Genomic DNA, 25874 nt, shown 5'->3' on the forward strand with positions numbered 1-25874 from the left:
AATGGCCAATGTTTTGGTCATTCTTGATGAGATATAATGCTAAGGTCAGCACCTGTGTCCAGTAGCCCATTAAACTCATGTCCTTGAATATTTCGTTTTAGCATTGGGTGAGAATCTAAATTTAAAGACAGCATAGCCCAATCTACACCTGTGGAGCCTAATCCCCTGGAACCTCTTTCTACACTATGACTGGAAAATTTATCATGCAGACTGGGTATTATTAGTAACTGTGCTATTCTATCTCCTGGTGAAATTACTGATATACCTCTTGGAGAACTAGCTATAATTTTTATTTCACCTTCATAATCAGGATCAATTACCCCAGGACTTATCATAAGTCCTTTTAGTGTAGATGAACTACGTCTCAATAATAAGCTACTGTTCCTTGGGGAAGAGGTCCTTTTATTCCTGTGGGAATGATTTGAACTCCCATCTCTGGAGTTAGTACTGCTCTGGCAGAGGTGCAGATGTCCAACCCTGCGCTCCCTTGGGTTTGTCTGATGAGGGATTTAATGGACATTGTGTCCTGGGCACTACCCTGATGGTGCTGCTGGGTTCCTCCACTGCCCCGTATAGTTGTGGTTGTGGGCCCCAGAGCATTGGGCCCCCCCAGTCCGTTTTTTGGCAATGGAGCCTGATGCCTTTCTCCACGATATCATGGGTAAATACCTGGTCCTTGTCCGTTTTTTGATAAGGGTGTACCCTCTATGGTGGTTTGAGAACGGCATTCATTAGCCCAATGTCTCCCTTTATGGCATCGTGGGCAAATACCCGGTATTCTATTCCTTTGATACCTAGTTTTGTTAAACCCTTTTCCTATGGGGCAATTCCTTTTAAAATGTCCTGTTTGTTCACAATTGTAGCATGTTTTTGGCCTGGCATCTAAAGCCTGTTGTACTGCAGCTGCCACGACTTGCCCTTGTTCATTAATGTCTCTACATAATTTAATATATGTGTTTAAATCTTCATGTCTCCATGGTCTAATAACCTCTCTGCAGCAACGATTTGCTTGGTCATAAGCCAGTTGTTTTATTAATGGCATTGCCTGTTCTGTATCCCCCAAAATTCTGGCAGCTGTTTGAATAAGCCTATCTACAAATTCAGAGTAAGGTTCGTTAGCTCTCTGTATTACCTTAGATAGCTGACCTTGTAAATCTCCATGTCCTTGTAAAGTCTTCCATGTCCTAACTGTGTCTGCAGCAATTTGTGCATATATAGCAGGATCATATTCAATTTGTTGCTGCTGATCCTCATAAGGTCCTTTTCCTAACAACATTTCTAGATTTCTTTGAGGGTAACCAGCTGCTGCATTTCGCTTAGCTGTCTCCGCACAAAATTCCTCATTGGCAACCTTCCATAACAAATAATGTCCTCCATTTAGCACAGGTTTACACATGCTAGCCCAATCTGCTGGCGTCATGTTCAAGTTGGTAATGGATTCGACCATGCTTACCGTGAAGGGTGCTTGGGGACCATAGGTTGTTACAGCCTCCTTTAACTGCTTCACTGTTTTAAAATCTAAAGCACGGTGAATTCGCTGCCCTCCTGCCTGCTCAAGTACAGGGCATGCTAATCTTTGAGGTCCTGTCTCAGGATCCCATTGATCAACTACGGGGTTTGAGGGCCACTCAGCTGTCTCCATAGGTGGGGCTGTTGGTTGAATTACGCCCTCTGGTAATAGAATGGAGTTAGTAGCAGCCTCCTGTTGTGACCTTTTTCCTAATAGCCCCTTTTCCTTTAAATTTCCTCCTCTGTCTGACTAGCTCAAGAGACCTTCTCTTTTGCTTGATCTAAAATGTCTTTCTCCATGGTCTGAACCTCTAACAATTTACTTAACATCTTTTCAGTTTGTTTTTTACTAATTTCTAATCTACTATAAAGATAACGCAACCCAATAAGATAACCCAAAACAAAACCAAAACTGAATGAAACAAAAACAGAACAAAATATCATTGTATCAATTTTCTCTTTCTCAGGGCCGAACAACTTCAGACCTTGAGCCAATCATTTTTCCCAGTTTGCCTGAGAAATTTCTAGGGATAGGCAGCTTAAAACAAAAACAAAATAAATCAAAACAAGAACACATTGTTTTTTGAAATGGTCACCCATTGTCTTGCCTTCCCTCAGGGGCGAGAAATTTCACTTACCTCTAAGCTTCAGGCGTCCCCCGCATGGGCCACCAACTGCCGCAGTGTAGCTGGGCACAAAATCAGGAGCCACTCACAACCTTGAAGATTCAAACAGCAATTCTTTATTCCCGAACTCTCACTGGCACTCTACACGCACGTTCTGGGAAAATCCACACCTCCACCGGGCTCTGCATCCCAAATACTCTCTGAATCCCGCGAGAACTCAACGGGAACTCAAGGAGCAGGCAGGCACCTGAGGCAGCGGGATACACCCTATTCCCAACAGGATACACCCTAAACCTGGAACCGCCCTAAACCCGGATCCACCCTGGTCCTTGAGCAGGGTCACCTTTCTCAAACATTCATGCAATGTCACTGCAAATGACCTGGGTCCAAGGCAAGCCCATTTCCACATTGGAGAGTCCTCCCTCTAAGCAACATGGGGTGGGCTGACAAGGAAATTGCCCTGCGTCATTCCTACTTGGCTATGGCTCTCAGCATCTGCCTCCCGAGGGCTTCAAGGCCTTCTCCCAAGTTTCTGCTGGGAGCAGGTAGGCCAGGCGAGTTGGGCTGGGCCAGCCTCTCTGCTGTTCCTGGCAACGCAGACCTGGAGGCCTTCCCTGCAGAGGGCTGCCTTGAGTCTGGGAGTGGTCAGATTGAGGGAGACAGAGAGAGAGAGAGAGAGAGAGAGAGAGAGAGAGAGAGAGAGAGATAGATACAGAGACAGAGACGAGGGAAGGCAGAAACAGGGAACAGAGCAAGAGGAAGAGACAGACATGGACACAAAGACAGGGAGAGACACAGAGAGAGATTGGGGGAGATAAGGGGCAGAAGGAGATACAGAGATAGAGACAGAGATGTTGAAGGGAGCTGGGTAGATGGAAGGGGAGAGAGTGGGAAACAGAGACACACACAGAGGCAGAAAGAAATGGAGGAAGAGGAGACAGGGAAAGAGAGTTGGAGGGTGGAGAGGCAGAGATAAAGACAGAACAGGAGGGGGACACAGAGACAGAGCTAGAGAGACACGTGGGGGCCTGCATGAGAGCCGGCTGGGAGCCAGGCCCACCTCCCTCTTCCCTCTCTCTAAGGGGGCCACGGCACTGAGAGGGTAGAATAGGCAGGTGAGTGACAGCCACTGTTGGCCAGGTGAGGCCACCGACGATGTGCCTCTCTGATCTTGGCTGTGTGCAGGGCTGGTGTGGTGGTCTGTCCTGCACAGGGCTGGGGTGGTGGGCTGGTGGGCAGCTGGTTACCCGCCGGGCCATGCAGTGCTTACAGGGAGATGGCTCCATGTGAGCCCCTCTCCCCCTTTCCACGGTTCCTCTTCACACCTACAGGCCTGACAGGTGCGCTGCCTGGGCAAAGGGGTTCTGAGCCCACAGCAGGTGGAGGGCTAGTTCAGGAGGCCGGTCCTGCCGCCTTGCAGCCCTGCCTCAGAGCGCACAGCCAGGCTGGGCTGCATGTACTTCACACTGTGGCAACCAAGGAGGCTCCATCTGCTGGACTGCAGGGTCACCTCTGAGCCTGAGCTCATCAGGGCTGACAGGGCCAGCTCAGGAAGGTTGAAAGTCTGCTGTGTGCACTGAGCTGCATGGGGCCATGGGAAGAAGCTGCCTTTGACTCCAAGAGCGTCTGCTTGCAGGGAGGGCGAAGGCCTTGGAGGATCAGGTGCGATGTGTTGGGCCAGTGGATATATATTCTGATCGCCAACACGAGCCTCCCAAGTGGTCCTCTGCAGGTACTGGGCCCAGTAGCCGCTGCACCTGGTTGCCAAGGGTGAGGAGCCAGTAGTGGACTTTGAGCCCAGTTTGAGGCCTCCATAGGATGGCTTAGCCTCGTGTGCATCAGGGCTGGCCACTGCCCCGGGAAGGCCAGGGCTGTTCCGGCTCTTCAGGCCTTCTAGAAGACTACCAGAGCTGGGCTGGGCAGTGCACTCACACTGTCTCTCAGGTGCCAGAACATGAACCTCACGAAGCTGCCCTGCAGGGAAGGGGCTGGTGAGGGACATTGATCCTGCCAGAGGGTGTGGAGGCAGGTCAGAGTGCTCACCATGGGGATGCCTTTGTCCCTGTGGCCTGTGTGGAACAACCAGATGACTAGGCCAGAGCCACTACCCCCAGATCCAGCACCTTCTGGGAGCCTTTAGGGGAGGAACAACTGGAAGTCCCACGGGTCCCACTGCAGTGAGCAGGGGCCAGATGGTCAGGGTCTTGGGCACAGCATCTTCTCACAGTGGAGAACAGTGCTCCAGGAGAGCGGGTGCCATGCTTCTCCACGGGAAGCTGGGAAGCCACAGATCCACCTTGCTGACCACCTTTCTTTAAGAAAGCAGTCAGATGCCCCTGAGAACCAGGAAAGCCACATTCTGGGGCATCAGGAAGCCCATGGAAGCCATGCCGTCTGCTGCAGGGACCCCAGCGCTTCCCGGGATGCAGTGCATGGACCCTGCCTGGAGCAGCCCTCCTTCCCATGGGAATGCGTGTGCCGAGGCTGTCTGGGAGGCTGGGGTTGGCCAGCACTATCTGACCCTTTGCCTTGTGATGCAGGAGGCCAGGGAGTAGTGTGTGACCTGGATCTGCATCTGCAGCCATGACCAGGGCCTTAGGATCTAGTGCAAAGGAGGAAAGGACCCGTGCAGGCCTGGCTGAGGGTCGGCACCCAGCATGGCGAGTGCCTGAAGCCAACCAGACACCGAAGGGGGTTTAGGTGGGAGTCAGATGACCCTCAGCTGCCCCACTCATCCTGCACCTCTTGTGTTTTAATGGGTCACACTGCAAGTGAGCAGGTGTCAGATGGCCAGCGTCCTGGGACCGCACAGTGGAGAACTGTGCCCCCAAAAGAGCAGGTGCCCCGTTTCTCCAAGGGATGCTGGAAAAGCCACAGGAAGTGCCTTTGCCCCCTGTTCACGTGTGCAGGAGAGGCCAGCCTGAAGGCAGGTGGCTGCTCCTGCCATCGAGGTCCCGGACACATTGGCCTCAGCTCTCGGGCTCCCTGGGGATGGCTCCCAGGCCTGTCGGCCTTGAGGTGGCCTCTGTTGGCGCTGGGGCATTTCCGGGCAGGCAGCTGGCTGTCCCCTGGCTTGGGGCAGGCCTTCCCTCTGCAGCACAGTGGAGCCTTGGCTGCATGCTCTTGGCAGAGAGCAGTGCTGCTGATCCCAGGTGGTGGACGGTCCCCGGTGGAGCTGCCGTGTGAGGCCGTGCCCAGTTCTCACGGGTGCCGCTCCCTCCTGTCCTGCTCGCCTGCTGAAAGGTGGAAGGGGCATGTCCGCATCTGCTGCCCAGGTCCTGTGCCTCCAGCTATGATTCTCTGCAGTTGAAAGGTTCCTGCTGAGCCTGGCGTTCTCTTCTCAGGTGACCACCTGTGGGGCCTCCTCCACTGTTGGCTTTGCTTATTCCTGAGCTAGGGAGGCCTGGCTTTCTGAGTCTGTGCAGTTCTGAACACTGTGTGGCATTTCATCCAAACCCATTTCTTGAGTCAGGTTCTGGGCAGTGCCGGGTTATGAACGTCCTCCACGGAGGAGCCTCGTCCACCTGGCTGCAGCCAGTGGCCATCAGAGGAGAGCTCTGTGGAGGCCCGTCCTGTATTTCCCCAGTGCTGAGGCCGACCTCCAGCCTGAGAGTGGCTTCCTTTGTGCAGGTGTGGATTGTCATTGTCACCTGTCCGCACAGCCCAAGCCCCTTGGGACTTGGCCCTGCCCTCTGTGGGTTGGCTCCAATTCCTCAGCTTCAGGGGCTGGCTCCTTGGGGGGCGTCTGGGGGTGTGGAGGGCCCTGGTGCAGGTGTCTGGCTGAGGTGTGTGGGGCTGGCCTTCCCTGCATTTGGGAACTCTGGGTCTTGTCTTGGGGCATGTGGGTGTGCAGCGTGTGTCCACGAGTGTGGACTGAAATGAATCTTTACTCATTCTCGTGACTGGAAATGCAGTGTTAGACCCCTGGTCAAAACCTGTTGTGACCCAGCGGCAGTGGGGCCGTGTGTGGAGGCGGGAGCCCCAGGCGGACATCGGCCGCCCTGCCAGGTCTGCTGGGCCTGCTGCCAGGACAGGAGCCATCGCAGGCTGGCCTGGGGGTGTGGTGGCTGCCCCTGTCCCGTCTCAGGCTCCCCCAGCAGGGCTCCAGGGCTGGCTCTGCACCCTGGCCGGCACTTGCTGTTTCTGGTTTTTGACGAAGCCTGCTGATGGAGGAGCTGGTGTCTAGTGGTTCTGATTTCTGTCTCCCTCATGTCAGTTGAGCACCCTTCATGTGGCTGCTCTCATACCTTCTCTGGAGAGATGCCGTGTGCCCTTTCTTAAAGCAAGTTGGTTTTGTGGAATTGCAGGAGTTCTTTATGGATCACGCCTTTATAGATATCAGGTCTGATCTGCAGACGTCTCCTCCCGTCCTTGGGCTGCTTTTCTTCTGTTAGCAGGTCCTCGATGCATGCAAGTTTTTAATCTTGTGGTCATGTTATTTTATGTGTGTTCTGAGATGCTTTTTAAATTGTCACCTTTTTAAATATCCCCCTTTGTCTTGACTGTAGCCTGCCCGTTTCTCAAGGCCAGAGTCCCCACGTTTCCTTACGTGTCTTCTGATGGAGTGTGGGGGTGGGTGGACATGGGGCCTCGGCCATGGCTTTCTGGGAACACAGAGGCAGCTGAGCAGTGAGACCATCCCTTCCCGCCCCTGACTCCCAGTCCTGAGCGGAGCTGGCCACTGTGGACTTTCACAGTGAACCGCGGGGTGGTGGCCTGCAGTGCCCACCCTGAGCACCCAGAGGGACTTGTGGTCTGTGGATTGCTGTGTTGGTCAGCATCGGCTGAGGCTTGGGGCTGCTCCGCCACAGGGAGACGCACAGCAGCCGGAGGAGAGCCAGGACGCGGGGGTCGGCCTGTTTCTGAGAGGTGGGGCCCCTGTGGGAGAAACGTCTCGTCCAGTGCAGAGGCCTTCAGAGACCTGGCTGTGGTAGGCCCAGACTCGCAGAGCAGTGTCTCCTGCGGCCCTCCTTTCTCTTACCCACCAGCCCTGAGAAGCTGGTCTTCCCTGGACTGAGGCCCAGCAGCTGCCATGTGAAGGTTCCTGAGCTTTCTGATATTGGGACCACTGGGTGCCCGCAGCCAGTCACACAGTCCTCCAAGACGCAGGTGGTGTGAGGTACTGATAAAGAGCCTGGGCTCTGCCCCCAGCCTGCCTGCCCTGGGCTGTGTGACTATGAGTAAGTCACTCCACCTCTCTGGGCCTAGTGTTCTTGGTAGTGGAAAGGGGCCTTGGAGGTTGGTATCCCTCAGGGCTGAGTAAGGGCTGAATCATATGTGCTTCAGCCTAGCACCAGCCCGCAGTAAATCATATGTGGCCGCAATCCTATGTTGAGAGGTGACAGACAAGGGCCACAAGGATCTTGTTATATGGGTCAGAATCAGACATTCTGTCTTTGGTGTGACTTTGACAGCCACGTTTCCTAACCTAATACAGGAACGCTGCTTCTGACGGCCCAGGGTGGTGAGGCGGCGAGCATTTAGCAGAGTCTGGGGTGTGACTCCTGGCAAGGCTGATGGCTGTGAGATGCGGGCAGCCCAGCCCCCATGTGCCTGGGCCTCCTCGTGGTGTAAGAAGGAGTAACAGTGGTTACGTGGTCCATTCTCACTGCTGTGGCCCCATGGCTCATGAACAACTGAAGTTCAAGCCCCTCAGCCTGCGGCTACGAGTCAAGGCCAGGCTTGCTGTCTGGGGAGGGCTTCCTGGTCCTGTGTCTTCCCACGGCCGGGGCGGGGATCCCGCTGGGGTCTCCTAGAGGACACTTACCCTTCCTAAGGCTCCATCCTCGTGGCTTTGTGCCTGCCCAGCCCACGACCTAGAGCCGTCAGCTTAGGGGGCACTCCGTATGGACTCTGTGGAACCTCTATCCATGGCACACCGTAGCAGTGCCACACCGTGGGGATTCGGTGAGTTGTTAGAAAGTGTGAGTACGGCGTGAGTGTCCTGGGGCTGTGCTCTGCCCTCTGTCCCACCGGCATGGTCTTCACCTCCTAGAAAGAACACTACCCACACAGGCTGCGGCTGCCAGGCCCACGTGCCGGCTGCTGAGCTGGGCAGGTGGTGCTCACACGGCTCTCTATGTGCAGGTGTGTACTGGCAGCGGCTCTGCAGGTCCCTCTGACCACTGCCTTCTGTGGCAGGTCATCGCAGCTCTGCAGAAACCCTTGGAAGTCAAGGAATTTCCAGATGAACAGGCCTGGGCTGGTCAAAGGTCTCATTAAGGACTGAGCTGCTCGTACTGTCCCACAGTCCTGTCTCAGGGGAAGCCCAGCAGCTTCTGGATTTGGCCGGGGAGTTTTGAGCCCAGTGCCTGTCACTTCCCTGGGCCTCAGAAGCCCTTGGCTGCTGTCTCCCAGTTCCTCCGGGCCCTCCTGGCATGTCTGCGCAGAGTCTGGGTGCTCTGACTGCCGCAGGTCCCTGGAGGACAGGAGTGTGTTACAGCCTCCCTGCAGAAAGGCACGTGGGGTCTTCCAGGGGAGAGCCCCCCTCTCAGCGTTGTGACTGGCTGTCAGCATGCCGCCCGTCTCCACAAAGAGCTGGGGAGCACTTAACTGTTGTCGCCACCTGCCTGGTGGCTCCGGGGGAGCTGTGCATGGGCTCCTTCACGTGTGGGCCACGTGCGAAGCCCTGGGGGGTCTGCTCCATTGCTGCGCAGTCTCCCTGCTGCTGGCTTTTGCAGGGAGGGGTCTTCCGGGGCATGCTCAGCCGCTAGGGCTACAGGACTTGCAGATCAGAGGGCACCTTGGCAAGGCAGCTCCGGCCTAGAGGGCGTGAGACGGGGCTGAGACAGGCAGGGCCTGAGGAAGGAGATAGTACGGAATGGAAGAGGGGTCTGGGCTGGAGGACGAGGCCCCAAGGGCTCTGCACGGTGGAGGCAGATTACTCTTTATAGCTGGGGTCCCTGGCCCTGATGCAGGCCCTGGCCTTGTCACTGACCTGTAGGTGGGGTGACTGGCCTGGTCTCTGGTCTGGGCCTGTGGACGTCAGATGTGGGGACACTGGTGCACCATGTGAGCCAAGTCTGTGTGCCTGTGAGTGTGTAATGGGGCACACGTGAGAAGGAGCATGTGTGAGAATGCAGGTACATGTTTAAGTGTGTGCATGTGTGTGTGTGGTTCTGTGTGAATGTATCTGCACATGTGTACAAATGTCTGCTTGTGATTGTGATGGTCATGCATGTGCACACACATGAGCATGTCACACAGGTGTGTGTGCCTGCAAGTGCCTGTGTGGGAATGTCTGTGAGTCTGTCCATGTGTAGGTCACTCCTGCTCTCTGGGAGGGCTCTGCATCTCTGATGCCCCGGGACAGGCTGACTATTTGCCCAGCTGGTCGCTGGCCCGTTGCCCTGGGTTCATGTGCGTCCTGTGTACATGGCAGCTCCAGCCCAGTCAGCGCCAGAGGTCCCTGTGGTCTGTCTGGACAAAGACTGGTGCTGCCTGGAGATGGCCACCAGGGGCCACTGTTGATGCTTTTTCCTCACCAGCCACCCAGGCGACCATGCTTGGATGCAGGCAGTGAATGCAGTGTGGCGCTTTTACCTCCTCTGAGGCACTTCCTTCATGGACTGATGGACGCCTGCATGAGGCAGGTGAAGCTGTGGCCCCATGACAGCTCTTGTCACCTGGTTTCCTGGCTATTTCTTGGAGCTGGGTTAAGTTCTCTGAATGCATGGCTCCTATTCTCCAGGCTTCCCACTCACACTCCCAGGGAGGTGCTGTAAGACAGACTCTGTGGTCCTTTGTCTGGGCAGCAGGGTTAGCCAGTGGCCCACAGAGAATGAATGCACTTGGTGTTTCCTGTATACAGTGTTGTGCAAACATTGCTCACGTCATAGGCCACTGTGTTGGGACCACAGACAGCAGCAAGCTGGGTTCTCCTGCTTGCTCTCGCTGTGCCAGCGACTCTGTTCATTGGGTGGCTTACTGAGTGCGTTGCCTGCCCGGTTGTTATTTCAGGTCACCCTCTAGGGTACCCTTGCCACAGAGCTGCAGGTGGGGCTCCTTCCCTGCCTCTTCCTGCTCCCAGATCAGGAGCTCTCTTCTGCCATGTCCAGGGAACTGAGACAGCACAGCCCACGCTGCTGTTTAGCTGGGAGAGCTGTGTGCCGACTGGACAGCTGTGTGCACTGGCCTTAGGGATTAGTGCTGAGATGATCTTTCCACTTTGAGAACCGAGTCATGCTATCCCCAAGTATCTTCAAATCCCCAAGTCCTGTAGGTCTCTGTGAAGAAAAGTTAAAAAGGCCTGCGATCAATAAAAATAGGTAAAGTTGTCAGAAAAAGGAGAAGAGAAGGTGAAACTGTCATGGATTCAAAGAGGGCAGTTTTCTGAAATCCTTGCTGTTAGGGCCGCACAGTTAAGAAGAGCCAGTCACGTGAGCTGCCCCCGTGGAGGGGGGACCACTGACAGCAGTGCTCCTGTCACCTGGGGAAGACGTCCCAGGGTCTGCCAGGGCCCCCGGGCAGAGCTGCTGTAGCAGGTCGGTCAGGTCCTGTGGTGGTCTCCTTAGGCACTTTCCACGTGGGCCTGAGTGTCCCGGCTCCCTCACCCAGGCAGCCTTTCACATGGGCTGGGTGGTCTGCTTCCACCCTGGCCGAGGGTGCTCTCACGGTGGGACCTAGTCCAGCTTGTCAGCCACATTCCTGGTGCTTTGACTTGATGCTCCTGGGCCCTTCTCTGAGAGCCCCAGTGCTGAGCAGTCGCACTGGGTGCAGGATCTGCATCTCTGCGTGCCAGACTCCCTGCAGGGACCTGGTAACAGTATCCCACCCTTTGTTCAGAGCGTGTCCACTCCATGCGTGAAGCTGGGGGTGGAAGAGCTGGGAGGAAACCAGCCCCTGAGCCTAGGCAGGAGGGAGGGGAGGGGGCGATGGAGCCTCCTCCAAGGAAACCTGAGCCCACCCACCCTGCAGGGAGCCCCTCTCCAGCCCCTGGCTAGCTCTCCAGCGAGTCCTTCCAAGTCCTGGCCAGGAGGTAGACTTGTAAAGCTTTGCGGATTCCAGTGAGTTAGGCTTCTAGCTAGTGGTGGGAGATATTTGCATAAACATCACAGATTTCTTCAGAAAAATGGGAAGACAGCAGTTAAACAGCTACTCATCTCTCTTCAGTCCACCTGAGCGCCAGCATCCTAGCCGATGTCATGGAAGACGCAGAGGCTGTGACAGTGACTCTCTGCCTTCCGGGAGCTCATGGAGCTACTGGGAGAGGGTGGGGCTGGAGGGACAAAGAGGTGATGAGCGGGGGTGGCTTGTGGGGTGTGCTGAGTGCAGGAGCATGTGCCTGTGCATGTGAGGGTGTGAAAATAAGCACATGTGCACAAGTGCCCATGCTTGTGAGTTTATAAGTGTGCATGTTTATGTACTCACATGGGCACAGGTGCACCTGAGTGTCTGTGTGTGTGTGTTTGCATTCATGAACATGTGGACATGTCTACATACGTAAGCGTGCAAGCGTGTGTGTACACTGTGTGGGATCGAGGGTGTGTACATGAGAGTGCTGTGTTGGAGAGAGAAGCCCGTGAAAGCTCGTGCACGTGTACACGTTCCATGTGTAGTCCTACAGAGCAGGAGAGGACTGACCAGGGCTGGGATGTTGGCTCCAGAGGAGGGACAGACTCTAGGGCCTGAGGCAGGCCGGTGTGAGTGTTTGGTCGGGGACAGTGACTTTAAGAGTGGAAATGATTTTGCCTGTGGGAGCAGGGCTCCAGGATGTGCTGGCTAAGCAGACTAACAAGGTAGGCTCTTAATAAATATTCTTCTGAAATCTGGAAAAAAAATTAGCACTTTCTTTCAGATGGAAGAAACTGACCCCCTCCCTCTGGATCCCCGATCACTCCTGGAACGTTCTCTCGGCTCTGGGAAGTCAGCCAGGGCTGGAGCGGCTACTCCCTGGGTGCCTCTGCTGTCCTCAGCACCGTGCACTGGCCCCAGGCCTGCTGGCTTTATCTCCTGCTCTCCACTGGGAGGGGAGGCTCCCTTCTAGAATCCTGGGCCTGAAGACACCCCAGGCAGCTGAGCTCCCCACGATTCAGAGTCGTGGTCCACCAGGTGGTGATGCCACTGTCCGCAGAGGTATGGCAGGTGTCTCCCTTGGGCCCGTGGCTGCCAGGATGCCTCTGTCTGCCCACCTCTCCAGCCTTCCTTCCTGCTCTGGACAGATAGCCCAGGACTGCTTCCTGAAGGCGCTTGCCTCCTGCAGCTGTCTGCAGTCCACTGTGCTGTCCTGTGGGTCCACCTGGGAGGCATCCTGCCCACCTGCTTCTCTGGTCTCCCCCACTCACACATTCCTTCTCAGGGCAGCCTCTTGAGCAAGGCTCCCAACACACTGTCTGGCCAGCCTTCTCCAGGCCCATATGCAAGCATAACAGAACCAGCATGGGCCTGAGCCTCCTGAAGGGGAGCCTGTGGTGTCCACCACGCCCGGGCACAGGTCCTCAGCTCTTCTGTCCTACCCCTCCAGGTTGTCGCTCAGCAGAGGTATGGGAAGCCTTCCAAGGTAGACCCCAGTGTGCACAGGTGCGTGGGGCGGTTCCTGCATGGAGATGTCTGTAGTGTTGGTCTGTTGGGTGAATTTGGGTGTTGGTAAGACGGCGTCCCGGGCCCTCATGCTGCATTTGTCCGTCAGAGAGGCTGTGCCCGGGTGAGTGCATGCGACTGGCCACCCATGTTCACCTGGATTGTCTGAATGGTGATGACGGCTGACCATGTTCACCTGGAGAACCCATCGCCTCTTAACCCGTTCTCTGTTACCTGCAGAACTAGGGCCTCGCACAGGCCAGGCAAGTACTCTACCACTGAGCTGCATCCCAGCCCTTTTCCAAAAAGTTTTATGTTGAGGCAGGGTCTCACCGAGTTGCCCAGACTGACCTCAAACTTGTGACCTTCCTGCCTCAAGTTGCTGGGATTACAGGTGAACCACGGCACCTACATAACCCATTCTGGTTTTTCCCACATTTTTAATTGGTGCATTGTAGTTGTACATAATGGTGGGACTTGTTACATATTTGCTCATGCACACAAGATAACAGTATAATTTGCCAATATCATTCCCCAGTGTTTTATTTCTCCTTTCTCTTCCATTCTCTTTCCCCCTTCCTCTATTCTATTTATCTCCCCCGCCTTTTCTTTCCTTATCTCCTGTGATGTCCGTGGTTTGTGGGATGTCTGCACTTTGAGCCTAGGGTACAGAGGTGGAACTCGGAAACCCTCAGTTCACACAGCGCCAGTTCTTGAAGGGGAGACGGACGGACCCTCAGCCTGAGAGTCTCACAGCTGGGCTCCAAGGTGTTGGATCCATCAGGACGCCGCCTGGGGGAGGTCAGCCAGGTTCAATCCTGGGGTCTCGGTTGGTAGGGGCCTCCTGGGGACACTGAGACACAATTCTGAAGGATCGCCTTTCAGGCAGTCCTGAGGGTGATCTGACACCCAGCTGCCAACAGCCTGATGTGGCCTTGCCACTCCTTGGGACAGTTCTCGGGGTGAAACTGGCCTGGACAAGCGTGTGCTTCTCCTGCTCCTGTGCGGTGGCTCCCAGCCACTTGGCTGCCTGCGTGGCCCCCGTCTCCCCCTCTGAGTCTCAGGAGCCTCCGCCGTCAGATTCAAGGTTTTTTTTCCAGTTTTTTTTTTTCCTGGTCTTAGTCTCTGATACAGTCCAGGGGCAAAGAAAATCAATGATTAATTAAATCTCAACTTTCAAATTAGTAAACAAAATTAGTTAATTTTAAAAGAAGTAATATCATGTGTTTAACATTCTAAATGTATGTTCAAAGGGAAAATTTCAAGGAAGTCTAAAAACACTATTCTGAGAATACATTCATAACATTGTGTGCAAAAAATCAGGTTTAAGGAATGATACCTTTGTACTTCAGACAAAGAAATAACTTGTTTAGGAAGGTCCAGAATAGATATGACTCACCTTTGGCTGACTTTCCTTACGAAACCCTGAAGGATTGCAAGTGCTTCCTCACGGGGAGCGATTCCTTACCGTGGCTCGGGAGCACGTAGACACCCCAAGACACTCTGGTCAAGTGTGCTACCCAGCCCCACGTGGCTCTGGTTGCCAGGGCACAGGGCAGCCGCTGGCTGAGGCTTTGCCGGCCCTGACCCAGAACTTCATCTCTACAGGGCAGGGTTTCCTTGGCATGAATGAGCGCCAGCTGCGCTGATCCTGTGTTGAGTGCTGTGCTGGGCACCGCGGGCAAGGGAGCCTTGTTCCCGGCCCCTGGCCTGGGCCCCAGCCTTGGCTGTGACCCTGTGGCCCCCTTCCTCATTGGTGAAGAGGGGTGGGTCCCGCTCAGTGTCCCCACATGTCATGGCTCTACCTGAGGAGGAGAGTTCTAGGTGTGCTCAGAGACTTCTTTACTTTCGCCCTCCTCCCTTCCTCCGCCTCCTTCCCCTGACCCTGTCTACACAGCACCAGGCACTGACACGTGGAGGAGTGTGGATGCAGGCTCGTGGCCCTGTGCAATGCAGCATGCCAGCTGTGCTGGGAGAGGGGTGGGGCGCCCTGTCCCCACAGCAGTTGGCCCCAGAGCCTCGGTGGCTTTACTTCGAGTGAGGGCTGGGACGGGCAGCGTGGTGGTCCCTGCTGGGGAGGACGGGCAGCTGGCATAGCTCCTCCTCAGCTGGGCTGGCCCCTTATGGAATTCTTCCGTCTGCACAGTCCCGCAGAGATGATGTGGTGTTGTGATTCCTGAGTTTGCTTTCGCTCAGTCACAAGGCAGTGGGTGCAGAGCACACTGAGGTAGTGGCCTTCTTCAGCCACACTGGCAGTGAAGCTGTGGCGGACAATAGGAGGCCTTCCCTTCTGTGGCTGGGGTCAGCAGGTGGCTGCTGGTGTGGGAAGCAGAGCCCTGAATCCATCCTTTGTTAGTCAAAGAAGGTGATCTGAATGTCTGACACCCCCCACCCCAGGAAGCTTGTCACAAAGTGAAGAGTTCGCTGGAATAAAGACTGATTAGGGCCTAGATTAATTAGAGGTGTGGCTGGGAAGCACGTTGACAGCAGTCCCCTTCCTACTGCAGTGGGCCCCACTTCTCCTGCCTCAGAGAGCAGGCCAGGCGCTCTGTGCTCCGCAGTGCGTCCGCCAGTCCTGGGGCCTCTGAAGTTGATATCTGTCTCCTGGGAGTTCTGTTTTCACCTGCAGGATTGGCCCTGAAGGCGACTGACTTTTTGTCACAAAGTTGTCAGCAGCAAGTTTCAAAAGTTAAAAAAAAAAAAAAAAAGTGGTTTAAGAGTGTGAGATATGGGGAGAGGCTGGGCACCCCGTGAGAAGCAGATGGAAAGCCCACGCTGCACTGGCTTCACAAGTTCTCTCTAACTTTACATTCATGTTTTCCGTGATGCTCAGTTTCTGACTTTTATTTTTTTACCTTTAGTTAACGTGTGTGTGTGTGTGTGTGATTATTTTGTTAAAACTCTTTTTAGGGTACAGGACTGAAAAGTGTATTCTGACATGTTATACATACACAGTGAGGACCCTTCTTGTGGTGTATGGGATGTGAGTCCTGCTGATGTCTGTTCATTACACTGTCTTCCCTGTTCCCCTCCCCGCCTCCCTTCATTTCCCTCTGTCCAATCCAGTGAACTTCTACGCTCACCTTCACCCCCTTGTGTGTTAGCGTCTGCATATTTGGTTTTTTTATTTAAGCAAATCTTCACTTTGCAAAAGCTCCTGGTTTGGAATTGCTCTCGCGTGGTGTGAAGGGGTTTCAAAGCCTCAGGACATGTGTGGTACCTGTCTGCTTCCGGAACACGAGCCTCAGATTCCCCCTCTTCTCTGCCTTCCTCTTCCTGCAGATGGGCTGTTCGGGAGGTGCCAGAAGGTTCCAGCTGTGGATACCTACCGTTACGACGCATCTCCACTGGCTCTGCAGCACCTGAGGGTCACCTTGCAGAAGCTCTCCCGCACAGGTAGGCAGGCGGGGCCCTGCCCGGCCAGGCCTGCACTCTGAGGGGCTTTGCTGAGTACCTGGGCCTCGGTCGGGGCAAAGTCAAGGTCCTGGTATCCAGGAGAGGCCCATAGGGCTTGCACCAGGAAGGGGGAGCCCCATGGTGACTGGTCTCAGGGTCAGGAAACTTGGCCTGCTCCTGTGTGCTTGGGATTTCAGGGGTGAGGGACACTAGGATGTGACGTGTGCAGCCAGAGTTGAGCCCTGAGGGGTCTGCCTGGCCAGCTGTCCTATGGTGTTCTGTCCTATGATTTTGTTGTAGAAAATTCGTGTTCCTTCCTGTTTACTTCACTGGGGTGCTAAGAAGATGATCATCAAAATCACAGTGATTTAAAAATGATTGATTTTGCTGCATACACGATTCATATATGTACAGTTTTGCTTTGTGTGTGCAGTTTTGAATTGAGGGGCACTGTATCATGAGACTGGCCTTATCCTCACTTGTTACTAAGATAAAGTCTCGCCTGGGCACGGGCCAGTCTGAGGCCACAGGCAGCGTCACAGCCCAGAGTGTGACTGGTGAAATGCATGTCTCTCAGGGTCAGGGTTTAACTATCCTGGCAGCAAGCCTGGAGGTGGGAGCCAGGAGCTGGCATCCTGGGCCTGTACCAGGCCCTCCACACTTACTCTAGGGCCGCCTGCTCCCCAGGAGCTCCGCTGCTCCATGGACAGGTACGGTCAGCAGGACGGGAGACACTTCTCGGCCTGCTTTTGATGCTCCACAGGTGCCTGGCTTATTTGTGAGACGCGCTGGGGAGTTCTGCAGACTGGCTTCCATCAATTCCTTAAGCCCAGGTCTTTGGGCCAGGGCACGCGCTCTCCCTGTGGTGCTGACCTTGGGGATTTATTCAGGGAACCGGAACCACTCAGGCCCTGTGTGTGCATACTAGGGACCCCGTCCTGGGGCGGGGGAGCTGGCCAGCTTCTGGGTTGCTCTTTTGTGCCTGGAGCTCAAAGCCCCGCAGCAGGCGGCGAGGACAGGAAGGCTTTGGAGGGCGGGGAGGCTGAGGTCAGCTGGAGCCCACGGGGTGGCTGGGCTGCCCGTCTTGCAGCCTTGACCTCAATGGTGAGGGGCTGCAGCCACCCTCCCCAGAAGACAAGATGGTGCCTCTGCTCCGTGTTTGAGTGGTGCTCACCCCATCTCCCCTGAGTTTTACTTGCCCCTGATGCCTGTGACTTAGATCATGAGACGCAGAGCTGACCACGTGGTAGAGCTGGGAGCGCACTCATACCACAAGAGTGACGTGGAATGTCCAGCCCTGCTTCCGCAGGCCGTGTGGGCTGCCATTAGCACCCCTTCTTCCCTACCCACTGCCACTTGTCATGGCTCCCCACCTGGGCAACACAGGCCATGCTGGGCATTCTGGCGGTCAGCAGTGCTGCATGAATCGGTCTCTTACAGTTCCCGTTGACTCTGTCCTGGACATGAAGTGCTAAGGCACTGTGCGTTTCTGATGTGATTCTCCTTCCCGGTCACTGCGTGGGAGTGAGGGAGGCCTCTCCCATTTCCCCTTGGCTCTCTGACCCACACGTCCTGGCCGTGGGAAATAGCGCCCATCGTATTGGAGGCTCCTGAGAACCCTGCCCAGCCCTGCAGGGTGCTGCCACCTAGCAGGAGCTGCCAAAGTATCTTCAGAAGCCACCCATCCTCAAAAAGCCACTTTCAGATGGTGGGGAGCAGTGAAAGGCCACAGAATCCCGTGGGCAGGGGCCCACTACCGTACCTCCTGGGAACTCTTTGTCAAAAGGTGTGTTGGCCTTTCGGACACTGTGGGTCCACAAGGATGTAGTTTGGCAAGGTAGGGCAGATCTGTATGCAGAGCGGTGTCTGCCACAGAAAGGTGCTGTGCCTTCCGTAAGAGGTCCGTGAGATCCACCTGCCATCGGGCTGCTGACTGGTGGTACCAAGCTGGGACTCAGTGTCGATACCCTGTCACTTAAATCATGAGATGCAGTCAACCACATGATGTATGTCTGATGCTGGCCGACTGGACCTGCAGCAGTGGGTGAAACCACGTCAGCTTCAGTGAGGGTCCTGCTGCTGAGCCTAAGCCCAACCTGCAGCCTGCTACCAGGGCCACTTAGTTCATGAGCACATGGGAAACGCAGGGTGGCGGGGAAAGAGGCCCACTGCATCCTCAGAAAGGGTCCTCTGATCTTTGTGATTGGTAAAAGTCCTCTCCTGAGGTCACCCTGTGGTGAGCATTCATATGGGAAACAGCCCTGTGCATCTGGACCCATCCAGAGAAGTCCATGGACCTTTTCTCATGGACCACATCACCAATTTCCAATCCTCTTCTTTCTGACTCCCTGACCATCCTGCCAAACGCTGGCCACAGCCTGGGTCAGTGTGTAATCAGAGAGGCCATTTCTCCCTCTAAGGAGAGTGAACAGCCAGCTTAGTGTCCAGGTCCTTCCCCCAAGATGATCTCCCTCACCGCTGTCCTTCGGGGACTCTTCATGAGGGGAGGAGTAGAGCATTCTGCTGTCCACTCCTGGTGGTGCCTGCACATCTGCAGAACCAACCCGAGTCTGCGACCCACAGGGAGTGGCTGCTGATGCCAGCCCATAAGCCAGGGAGGAGGCCGTGCCGCCCCGTGGCCCGTGGCACCTGCCTCCCTTCTGTGCAGGTGGGTGCTTCAGGGCTGCACCTGGTTCTCACCTGCCTCTTGTGTTTGGAGCAGGTGTCTGTGTGCATGCTCAGTGAGGCCAGTTAGTTCCAAGTAAAGTCTTTGTGCCAGTGTGGCGGAAAGCTCAGTCCTCGTCCTGGATGCCACTCCACTAACCAGGTCATGGCTTGGAGAAAAAGGAAAAGGCTTTTCCAGAGAGTTCGATTCTGCCTGTCAGCAGCAACAGGGGGCTTTTGAAGAGGTGACTCAAAGGCACATTCCGTGTGTTCTCTGTTGGGGTTATAATCAAATTAACAAGTTGATTAATTTGGGAGACAGTCATTTCTGAGATCTTCTAGAACTATCCCCCAAATCTGGATTGATTCATGCCTGTGGCTGGTGAGTACTCAGCTCTGCCTAGGGTGGGGAAGGAAGGTGATCCTATTTTCCTGAGATTAGGGAGGGTGGAAGAGATCAGGGAGGAGCAGGGAAAGAGGGAGAGAAAGGAACATGTTTATTTAAAAAATAAATCACAGGGTGGGGCTGTAGCTCAGTGGCCGGGCGCTGGCCTCGCACACTTGAGGCCCTTGGTTTGATCCTAGCACCACATGAAAATAAGTAAATAAAAATAAAGGTGTTGTGTCACTCACAACTAAAAGAGCAGCAAGGACTGTATTCAGAGCATAAAGTACACCCCTGTTACAATAGTCTGTGGTTCATTTCAGCCTTTAATAAGGCCCAGTGCCAGCCACAGCCGTGGCCTGAAAGGGAGTGTTTATCCACAGAGGATCTACGCTCCAAAGTCCTGAGGTCTGTGCTTGGAGTCACCCATCGACGGCTTTCCTCTCTGCCACCCAGATCCTCTGGCATGTAAGCATCTTACCATTGCAGGAGTCCGTGCTACTTCCTGGACGTCAGGTCCAAGCCGCTTCTCATCAGTGTAATGGGCCGCAGTGGAGTCCAGTGGGAAGAAAGGGCAGTTGAGGTCCCTGAGGTCAGATAGTCACAGAGGGCTGAAGGGTCAGGATTTGATGTAGGGCAGTGATGACATATTTATTGCTGGCCCTTCCAGGAGAGATCAAGCTGCCTCTGATGGTCTTTCCTGCAAGGAGAGGGAAAGCCTCCTCAAGTCAGTAGCTGTGTAGTGGGCACCAGGGGGTGTGTTAATTTGCTCCAGCAGAGCGGCCAATCAAGTGCAGCAGCTGCAGCGGGCACTGCCATCTGGTTGAGTCTGTCGTAACACCGACATTCTCCAAGATCCATTAGTCCTCAGGGAGATTCAGAGGTGAGATGGCGGGACCATGAAGGCTAGGTGTAGGCAGTCCCACCTAGTTTCAGTGGACTTAACTGGAGGCACGTGGACTGTGGCTGGAGGAGGGGTGTCACTGGGGTTTGTCTTGGAAGGGTGCCTCTTCCCTGTGGCCGATTCCCCTTCTCCCTGACTCTCGGCTTCCTGGCTACCCCATCTTGAAGCTTCCTTTCACCACACCCTTCTGCCACGTGCTGCCTCATCTTAGGCCCAGAGCAATGGAGGCAACCCACCAGGACAGTCTCTGAACCTTGAGCCAAAATGGACTTTCCTTCCTCTGGATCGTCCCTGTGTGAGCCATGAAGATTTTGCTGAATTCCTGACCACATCGATCTGCCTCACACATTCTGGGAAATAACTCCAGAATGGGTTTGGGGACTATGAAATGGACCTGAGCTAAAACGTCACAGGTCACCTCATGTCCCTGAGGTCCTACTCTAACTGACCACAGTGACGCTTTGGGTCCCCTGGACGCAGGCTCAGTTCAGATCCAGGGTCCGCAGTGGAAAGCCTTGTTATGTCTCTTACCTGCACAGTCACCCTGTCAAGGGGCTGCAAGTCCCCTTGGTGGAAGCTGGGGAGATTAGCAGTGCACATTCTTGCTGTGTAGCTGGGTCCGCTGGAAGGGAACCTGCTCCCCCATGTCGTTCACAGGGCTCTGGGTTTGTGAGATGGGCCAAGGCCAGGAATTGACGGGGACTTTGGCTGTCTGGGCGATTCAGGCCAGTGTCGGCTCAGTAGACGTAGACCTTCCCTGTGTGCACAGATCCACAGGGCATTCGAAGGCTGCCCCTCTCTTTCCTATCTAGGAGCAGTCTAACAATGCTAAAGGTCACTGTGGGTCGGACTCCTTAATAACTGCTTTGTGGTAATCCCATCCACCTTTCTGTAGCACATAAGTGCTACCACTTGGCATTGCCACCCCAAATCCCATTGTCCCCAGTGCCCTGAGGTCCCAGATTGCTAGCAACAGTTCCCACAATAACCCCTGAATGTTGAGAAATGTTACTACAGAGCTTTTCAAGGGTGGTGGGACCCCCTTGTGAATTTACTTCTTGTGGTCATGGTGGGATATGTGCCCTGGGTAATCCCAGGGTCACTAGCAGGTCTTCGTGATAAATCCACTCTGGCATTACAGGCTTCCTCTGCCTTTGGACGCTTGCTTTTGAGGCCAGGGAAGTCCTGGGTTTCAGCCTTATTTCATGTAGAGCCCTTTGGATCCACATCTATGACAGCCAACCGTGGACACGCCAGAGCCTTCCAGTCCCTCAGCCTGAGACGCCAAGTGGAGGACTGCACTTAGTGGGCCATGAAATGAATCTGACCTGACTCCACTTCTGCTCATTCCCCTTTGACCTCACATCCTTAAGATTCGTTCCACACTTTGTACCCAGGAGTCTGTTGATGCAAATGGGTGAATGACTTGAGCTCTCTGTTGGGCCATGCCTTGCACCTTACCCTCTGGCCTGCAGGGACTTGAGTCCAGGTGTAGTCTGGATGCCAGGGGAGGGTGAGGCAGGGGGTCCTGGTGGGTCAGCAGGGCCCACAAGGTAATCCCCTCAGGCAGAGAAGTTTCGGGTTCCATCAGGAAAGTCAGATTACCCTCAGCAGGAGAACGGGGTGCTTCTGGCAAGGAAACTTGGTGAACTTTAGGGGCAGGTGCACGAGAGGACGCAGACACAGGTGTAGGTCTCTACATCGATGACATAGATGACGTGTAGATAGGTGTGGGTGCATCCCCAGGCTCCTGAAGGCCATGCTGTCTGCTCTCCTTGCCCCGCCCCTGGGAAGCTGAGGGCTGCCCTACTGGGAGTAGCTATGGTTTGATGATCCCCTACTCTGTGCTCTCTCTACTGCCTCCTCAACTGCCGCACATTGGGTTCGAGTGCTCACATGGCTCTCACTTGTGCTCCGAGGTGAGAAAGGGCCACCCCCGTGCCTGGCCAGAGCATCTGTTTGTGGCTTCACTCTGGAAGCTCTTCAGGCCTGCCTGCCCTTTGATTTTCACCACGAGCCCCAGACGGACCTTTCTGGTTCCCGTGTTGCCGGATCGTGCTCGGGAAAGCAGACCTTCTTTGTGGAGAATGGTATATACTGTGCTGCCCAGGCTCCCCACCTACTGCCGGCTTGGCTAGATATCCCTAATGCTTTGTAGACTGTGGACACGAGTGCTGGAGCCTGGTAGCCTGGCTCTGTCCTCAGCGGGCACCTCTAGTTCCTGAGTGGACAGATGAATGTCGTCTCCAGGGCTCATGGAAATGCAAAGGGACTGGAGTCCTGCTTCTGAGGAAAAACAGGTCTAGGCCTGGACCCATAGAGCAGACTGAGAAGAAGACAAAAGCCACTCGGGGAAGATAACTGCACGTTTCACCTTGAAAATCGTTCTCTGGCGAGCGTCTCTGGATCTGACCTCGCCTCCGGGTTGTCATGGCTTCACCTTGACTTTACTCATCTGCCTCCCAGCCAGGGTGTCATGAGCACAGACCCCACTGGACCAGAGAAGCACAGAAGAGCCACAGCCTCTAGGTCCTCTGCCACCCGGAGAGGAGACGTGCTGGCCTGTGACTTCGCCCGCTCCACCTGCCTCGGCTGCAGAGCCTCCACCACCTGTCCACTGGCTGCACATTGACACGTTCTCATCAAATTCCTCTCTGCAGATGTTAGATTCAATTGTGCACAGATGACAGAGGCACTGCAAGGAAGATCGGGGTGATATTCCAAGCACAGAAGCTGAGCAGCTTGGACAGGACAGGGTTCACTTCCCTCAGTCTCCCAGTTTTTCTTTTTCCCTTAGTTGGGAAGTTGTGTGATACAAACTGGTCTCGCTCACATGCTGAGCCTGCATGTTGGCCCCAGCTATACCATGGAGCACAGAGTTTGTCTCAGAAACCTTGATGGCTTTCATTGTTCCACTTGAAGGAACTACTTACTCCTGCGTGGAGAGAGCTCATGTGTACTACAGCCAGGATAGAATGAGGCTCACGGAGAAACCAAAGGAGCTAAGCACCGTCCTCACCAAAGACAGCTCTCTCCACTTGTGCTGTAGCCCAGCTCAGAGCCAGTCCATCTGCGCGTTATTTAAATAAGGTGCTGTTTCCTCTTCTCTTCCAAAGACAATACAGTAGAAGGTGAGAAACAAGTACAGGAAGATTTCCAAGAAGAGCAGACTTGGAAGATGCCTGTCTGGAAGATTCATCTACTCTGTCTTCAGACTTTCAGCCCTGATACAAAGACTCGATTATGGTCACCGCTCCAGGGTGCTGGGGATTCCACATCTCCAGGCTGGATCCTTGCCCTGGCCAGCCTGACGTGAGGAGGATCCCTGAGTAGGGAGGTTTCCAGATTCCCTAAGTGAACCTTCCCAGAAATAGCATGGGAAGCCGGCTGCTGGCCACGGGCCTCTGTCCTATCTGTCAAGACTGCTGCTTGGAGTTGTGACTGGTGGCCTCTGACGGACAGCTTCATGCTGTGCCTTCAGGGAGCCTTCCACACAGAGGAGGAAGGGACATGGGGCTTAGATGTGTGATGTTCTTCTGCCACACAGATGTTTACATCAGGGAACGAATATGGTCGCTCGTTTTCACCACTTTGTCTATTACACGGGCAGACACACTTCTCCCACATATTAAATTTTTAAAAGTACATTTCACGTCTTCTGACAAGCCATTAAAATTCAGCATTTGAATGTCATTGATGGTATGCAATTTGCTGTCATGAGAACAACTATAGATCTATTTGCTGGCAAGACTCTCCTGATTTATTGAGCTATATGTCAAAAGCAGAAAGCAGAAAATCAAAATTATAAAAAAAAAGCAACATAGTGTCATAATTCCTTAAAAGAGAGTGAAAAAACCACCTCCATAAACAACGCAGAATGGAACAAACGGTATTGGCCACAGTGGGTCCTGGCCGCCCTGGCCATCTCCAGAGGCTGTGGAGATGCCCCTGCTCCGGGCTCCTCTTACTCTCCTGTCTGCTCCTGAAACACCCTCCCACTACCCTGGGAGGCAGGAGGCAGTCCTTCTGCTGAGGTCCTGCTGAGATCCGGCCCTCGCCCCTCCGGCTGCTCGTGGTGGCCAGATCCAAGCCTGCTGTCATGCAGAGGACCTTCCCAGTCCGTCCTTCTTCCCTGCCACGGTGCTGACTTCCTGGGTGATTCTTACCACCTTCAGGCAGAGTCCCTACTCTCTACCGGGGTTTCTGATCTGGCCCTCCTGGGTCACTTTTGCACCCCAGAACATGGTGTCCAGCACTCATCAGGTCCTGCTTCTTGTTGTTCGAATGTGTGAGCTGACAAGTCGCAGTAACCTGGAATAACCCAGAAGAGGCGTTCGACGCGGACAGGCCCTGCCTGAACTGGCTGACTCATCTCCGATGAGAACCAGCTCTGTGGCTGTATCACAAGCCTGGTTTTATTTAATTTTGGTTTTGAACTTCCTTTTTAGTATATGTTTTAACCTTTCTGTATGTGTAGGTGTCCTTGTGCATTTATACAGGGATTTTAAAAATGTACCTTGTTTATTTATTTAATTTTTTTATGTGGTGCTGAGGATCAAACCTGGTACTTCACCCACGTGAGGCAAATGCTTTACCACTGCGCTATAATCCCAGCCCCTACACAGATATTTTTAAGTGCATCAGGACTTCAGAGTTTGTATTTCAGCTTCTGAATGTTTAAATTTCCTTACTTGCGCCAGGAGAATGGTGGTTTTCCAGGAGATGGGGAGTGACCTGGCTACTCACTGCTTCACACTGTCTGACACACAGCCAGCCCCACATGGCAGTGCCAGCATGCTCTCCTAGCCAGTGACCGAGGCCAGCTGAACGTGCATCTGCTGGGGCTTCCCCAGCGTGCACCGTCCTACGTTTGCTGGTGCTTGATGGCTGCCTTTGTCCGCTGTGAGGGCCACACACCGCATGGGCACTTGTCTCCCTATACCCTACGCAGTCCCTCTTCCACAGTGGCTAGTAGCTCCTGCCACTGGCAGCTGCATTGCCGATGTCCCTGGTTGCTGTGGCCACCAGGAGCGTGTCCTTGGATGCAGTCATAGGAAAGGCCAGGGGAGTAATGTTCCCAGTGTCTTGCCTGTTTTTTGAATCTTTTATACCTGGAGGCTGGTTCTTTTAGATGAAAATTCCTGGATCATATATCTTCTTCTAATTCTCTTGAGTGTGTTACTGTATTCTTTTCTGGCAAAAAATTAAAGCGAATGTTGCACTGAGAGGCAAGATAATCTCTATTTCCTTTCCAAGTGGTGCTCTTTTTGAGCTCTGAGAGGTCATTCACGCTCCTGTGTGGGTGGAGCTGTGAGCCTACCCTGCAATCTGATTTTAGCATATTCCTGTCACCTCAGGAAGCAGACTGGCAGCTGCCAGTATCATTCCCAGAACTGCTGCAGCTCTGTGCTCAGGGCTGCTGGTCAGTGGATTCACTTTGCTGGGACATTGGATGAGAGTGGAATCATCCAGTCTGGTATTCTGGTCTGCTGGGCTCCTGCGCCTGCACTGCTGTGGGTTTGTGGGTTTTGTGGGTTTTGTGATCCCAGGACAGGTAAAGGGCATCAAGGAAGATCCCCACGACAAGATGCTCTGTCTGCAGTAGAAGGAGCATGGAGTTTTCTGCACCCCATCGTGGGGCAGGGTGCTGGACCAAGAGGAAGCCCAGTGTTGTAACTGTCTCTGCCTCAGAGGAAGGGCTGGTACCAGAGGATGGGCTGGGAGGGCTGGAGTCTAACAGGTCCCCTTTCCAGTGTATTAACCAGCTCACCACATCACACGTGGCACCTGACATTACGCAGTGCAGGTTGACGAGTTTCCAGGTTGGCCAGATATTAATGAACAGTGGTCATCATTCAGGCAGGCCCATGCC

At 54.3% G+C, this 25874-nt stretch overlaps 1 protein-coding gene across 1 annotated transcript in view; it reads left to right on the forward strand.

Moving 5' to 3' along the window:
* Positions 1–25874, forward strand: part of Ptprn2 (protein tyrosine phosphatase receptor type N2) — a 718290-nt gene that overhangs the window by 185684 nt on the left and 506732 nt on the right. The window contains exon 3 of the mRNA XM_076835049.2: positions 15936–16049. Within this exon, the coding sequence (XP_076691164.2) occupies positions 15936–16049 (114 nt within the window). The remainder of the gene's footprint in view (positions 1–15935; positions 16050–25874) is intronic.

Source organism: Callospermophilus lateralis, chromosome 1 (assembly GCF_048772815.1).
Source record: "Callospermophilus lateralis isolate mCalLat2 chromosome 1, mCalLat2.hap1, whole genome shotgun sequence".
Taxonomy (NCBI): domain Eukaryota; kingdom Metazoa; phylum Chordata; class Mammalia; order Rodentia; family Sciuridae; genus Callospermophilus; species Callospermophilus lateralis.